Raw genomic sequence first — 5,000 nt, 5'->3', positions numbered from 1 at the left:
TCGGACAACAATCAACTGCCTCTCCACACAAATTTGCCGCCTTGTTTTACCTGCGCTGCATGGATTTGCTCTGCGCTGAGAACGTGAGAGCAGTGCGCAATTGCGCAGTCGCGCAGCTTAGAGGGAACATTGACTGTGATACACTGTAACACTGTAATTGTTCAAATCAGCCCTCATAGACTCCTGTAACTACACAGTGCCAGAGAAATAAACAACGTTGAAATTGAAGCCCCGATACCACAGAAAAAAATCTATATAACATTTCATGCAGTGCTCTCATTTGGAACACTATGTCGATGGGAAATGTCAGTAAACAGCAATGTCATAAGTTAAGTTTTAGGTCTGCAACACCAGTAAGAAAACTTTCCAAGAGCACAGCGCTGAGGATTGCTAGAGAGTCAAAGCCAACCCCCCCCGCTTGACTGCAAGAAGACCTTCAGTATGCCAGAGAGTGCGCAAACATGTCCTTCATGAAAGAGTCATCATACGGTAGGAGAAACTTTTCCTGTGTCCTCAAACACACAGTGCAGTAGCAGCAGAGGAGAAGATCTGTTTTTGAAAGAAGCCCAGATATATACCAGTGGACCTATAGAGTTTGACATACAACTTTTTGGTTGCAGTGTTCCACTGTATGTTGAGGGAAAGAGGCTGTGCAATGATTAAAGAATTACATTTCCAAATAATACGTGTGGGTTGATTTATGAACTTTGGGTTGACTTTGTAACAAGTGCAACGAAGGAATATTTATTTTTCAGGTAGAGATGCTTTTTATTGAAGATAAAAAAGACAACATTCTGATAAAACTCTCTAGCCAGAATAACACCTGCAATCACTCAATATTCTATCTCACTATGGCAGGCTACTATCAGAAAGGCCTCAGATTCAGCAGCTACAAGAATTGCATCTATTGGCCATGTTTCAGTAGGCAGCCAAATAATTTGGAAACGGTTTCTTAGACCTTCAGAGCACAGACATGGAAGATCAAGTCTCTGTGGCTCCTACTCTTCTTCACAGTCTGGTTTTGTCTTGTTTCTTTCATCTGAAATATATCTATGTGCATATATCTATGAGACTATATGCAAGTCAGAAATCCAAGAGACTATATGCAAGTTAGAAATCTAAGAACCATCTGCTACAACACTGTGTAGGAGAAATGTCTATGATGGTGCCTCTCATAAAATCTACCACCACCTTAACTGTGTTTTGCAGGTTAAACTCCAGATGGTCCTGGCTGCACCATGCACTGAATGAATTGTTCCACCTCCCTTCTGTAAGCAGACTCATAGCTGACCTTGATTACCCCACTACACCACAGATTACTGATCTGCCAAACGGTGTGATGCATCTGTTCTCTCAGCAAGAGACGGGGGATATTAGCACCATTCATAACAAGCGCAGAGCAAGTATAAAGGTTCACAGTTAATAACCAGAGACCAGATACCACAACTTTCCAAACACTGTGCTATCCTTACACAACCCCACACACCAGAGGATCATGAAGACAGAACTACAGGGAGTGCCTTCTCCCAGGAACACAATGTCAAGGAGAAATGTAAAGCAGTCAAGCTCACAAACAAGAGAAAAGTTCTCGGATTTACTAGAAAGACAAACCCCTCTTGACTACACAAGACCAACCAAGAAGCTGCAGGCCACAAAACTTTCATAAAAGAGTCATCAAGGAATACACTTTTCTGAGTCCTCAAATACAGAGTACCACACCAAAGAGGATCATCTTAACAAACCTGAAGAATTTGTGGAAGGACATCCAGTTGGCTATCGTGGTCTTATAATACCCTTGCACTAAATTGGTTGTGTGTGGGCGGACATGATAATTGCGCATAAACTTACAGAGAGCTAAAGCCAGGCTTTGAGTGGACAGACAAAATAAATGTTTTGGATTCATGAGTGGCGATTCTGGTGAAAAATGAATGCAGATCAGATTATTATTACATTATGATGATCAGTAATTATTACATTACTTTAGATGCCTTTTAATTGTTCAGCACCGCTACTACCCAAACATTTGCAATGCTTCACTTAGCTCAGGTAAACATACCACACGTCTTTGAAACAGGTAGAGGAGAAATTAATGGCATTTGCAAAAGGGTAATGCTCTTAATCACAACTTTACAAAACAAGGCTGCATTCTTTGAAGCTATAGTTGCTAACTACATTAGCTACTTTGTTGTTTGCAAACAATTGGCAACTACCCAAGTTGCTAACTGGCTTGCAACTAAGCTTTCCAGAAACACAACCCAAGACAAGTGGAGAGGCGTGAGCCTTAAGCAGGAAGCACAGTTCTGTACAACCATAAAAATGCAGCAGTGCAAATAGGTGCATTCTCATCTTCACATTAGAGGAGGATTTCTTTTCCTGACATGAGGTAGGAGGAGGATCAAGTTTGTGCATGTCTGTGCTGTACAAAGTAACTTTACGTTTGGAACATCTCTTGATGAGAGGCCAGTACTGCACCGACTCATGGTGATACGTTTTTATCATACTTTATGTAACTGCTGAAACAATTTCTATTTTTACATTTCCAGACAAGTTGAGTTCGGCTTGATTTCTATCACTGCATGCAAATCAATAACTGGCTATTTTTTTCATCCCCTAACTTCATCTCAAGGCAGTACGTTCTTAAAATACATCCACATCACATTTGAATGTGTCCTGTCTTGTTTCTGGCCTATGGTCCCAGAAAGTGTAGGCTTGCCTAAACTGACAAGATACTCTTCTCTATAGATATCTGTAGCCTGATTATCATCGACTTTCAAATGCCTTCGAGACTTGGTCTGACATAGAGCATAACCAATAACGTTTCCCAAATGTCCCGACAAAGTGGGTGGAGTTCTCGTTTTCTCCAGAGCTCATACACGATATTTGTATTGCTCCTGGCCGGACGAGAAGCAACACCAAAGGGTTTTGCGTCAATAGGAGAGCACGACCTGGCTAAGACATTTGAACTTTGTCCTGCAAAATGAGACTCACAATGGATGGAGCATGGGGATTATTGTGCACCACAAATATTTTCCACACTGCTGTAGTGACAGGGGAAAAGAGGCCACCCCATCTGGCTTCAGACTCAGGCGTCCAGGGTAACAACATGCAATGATGGCGGCAATGATGATGATGATGATGTCAGGCTCATTGGTATGGCTGTCAGAACCCACCAAAAGCCCTCTTTAGCCATCCATCACAAACTGCACAGATGGCTATACAGTCTATTCGCATTTCAAAATCACACCATGTAGTTACCATGCATTTGTCATGTAACACACTGGCAGGGCAGCCAACTGGGTGGGGGGACAAAGGGACCAGTTGGCCAGGCCAGGGAGAGAGGAGGCCCAGAATTGGGTCCGCATTATATTGTACGTATTGGGTGAGGGGCCTCTTCCGATGACTTCGTCCTGAGCCTGGCCAAAGCTGTCAGCGGCCGGCCCTACACACTGCAGACCCATTCCTGCAGAATCCAACCACAGGAAAATGACTAACCTCACCATACCCCAAAACCTAGCTCATCAGAAGTTTGTGTGTTGAACCATTGAAAGAGCTGAGTAAGCAGGACACAGACAAAGAACATCAGAAACCTGAAGAAGTAGCACTTTGCAAAAAGACTGGACCAAAAAAAAAGAAGAAAATCCCCTAAACAAGAAAGACTCTGCTGCCAACAGGAGGGGTGCCATTAGGTTCTGCGTGTTTGCAATATGCCAGTGCTTTAACACCTTGGCCCTTGCCCTGGTTTGTTATTTTGAACCTGCGAGAGATCCAGAAGGTCCAAATAAGGAATCGTTACCTTAAAGGAGCCCAACATTTTGTGCTGAATACGGCCATTTTGTTTTCCTCCTCTGCTTCCATCATCCCTAATCTTCTTCTTTTTTACCATGAAGACTGATTGTAGTGCTTGTAGTTTAGCAATAGCATAGTCCATTGAATCTGAATAGACCATTAGCATTAATTGCTAAAAACAAACAAAAAACTCAACCAAATATTTCTCCATTACGTTATTTAAAGTTGTTATTTTGTTGATTTCATCGAGCAAATTGGTAGACTTATGTTTTCCTTTACATTGTTACAAAAACGGGAAACCCTCTCTTATGAACCGCAGGTTAGCATGGCAGTAATGAGAAGCTGACCAAAGTTACTCAGATGTGTGCGTGCCTCTCTGCCCTGTCCACACAGCTGAGAATACACACATGACCATTCATTTCTTGCCAGAACAGAGGAGACAGAGAGACACATATTGTCCCACACCCACACCCACACCCACACCCACGCATTAGCCTGGGCGAAAAGCCGACTGTTGACTCCGTCAATCAGTCTGGCAAAAGCCATGAGGAATCCGTCTCCGTGGAGGGTGGTAGATGGTCTGATCTTACTCCATCATTTAAACTTAAATTAAAACCCATATTGTGCTTTATTAGCATGCCTTTTACGATATAACGTCGCAAAAGCAAACACATAACAAAAAACAAAACAAAAGTGTGAATCTAGTTACCTTAACCAATCAGTAATGGAGCTCGCGGGTGAGTTCCACGTCATCACTCACAACTGTTTGCTGATTGGCTAAACACTGAGAGAACCGAGCTCCAGGCTTTTGCCAGACGACGTTCGGAGCCAAAATCTTTGGGTGGGGTGGAGTACAGAGGATGGCGTCGCGATTCTACCCACGCATATGGACAGTCTACAGAAATATGTGTGCATACATGGCACAACACACACGAACACACACACACACACACACGTGACAGGTTGTGCTTACGTTTGTGGTTGTTCTTGCGCTGGAAAGGCAGGGTGTGGCGCTCGGAGTCCTCCTCCCCCTCCTCGTCCGCCAGGTGAGTGTGGGTGTAGTGGTAGCTGAGGCCCGGACGATTCTTATACCGCTTACCGCAAACTAGAACACGCACATACATGCACAAACACACATGCACACACACACACACACACGCACACAAACGTACTCACACACAGACACACAAACAGAACCAATGTGAACACACGCA

The 5,000-nt window shown here is 43.5% G+C and overlaps 1 protein-coding gene across 1 annotated transcript in view; it reads right to left on the bottom strand.

Moving 5' to 3' along the window:
• The window catches only part of dpf1 (double PHD fingers 1), a 99,250-nt gene that overhangs the window by 32,341 nt on the left and 61,909 nt on the right, over nt 1-5,000 (bottom strand). Inside the window, exon 8 of the mRNA XM_063205504.1 lies at nt 4,760-4,891. Coding sequence (XP_063061574.1) covers nt 4,760-4,891 — 132 coding nt within the window. The remainder of the gene's footprint in view (nt 1-4,759; nt 4,892-5,000) is intronic.

The sequence above is a fragment of the Engraulis encrasicolus genome, chromosome 8, assembly GCF_034702125.1.
Source record: "Engraulis encrasicolus isolate BLACKSEA-1 chromosome 8, IST_EnEncr_1.0, whole genome shotgun sequence".
In the NCBI taxonomy this organism is placed as follows: domain Eukaryota; kingdom Metazoa; phylum Chordata; class Actinopteri; order Clupeiformes; family Engraulidae; genus Engraulis; species Engraulis encrasicolus.
This window is presented reverse-complemented; position numbering and strand designations above follow the sequence as displayed.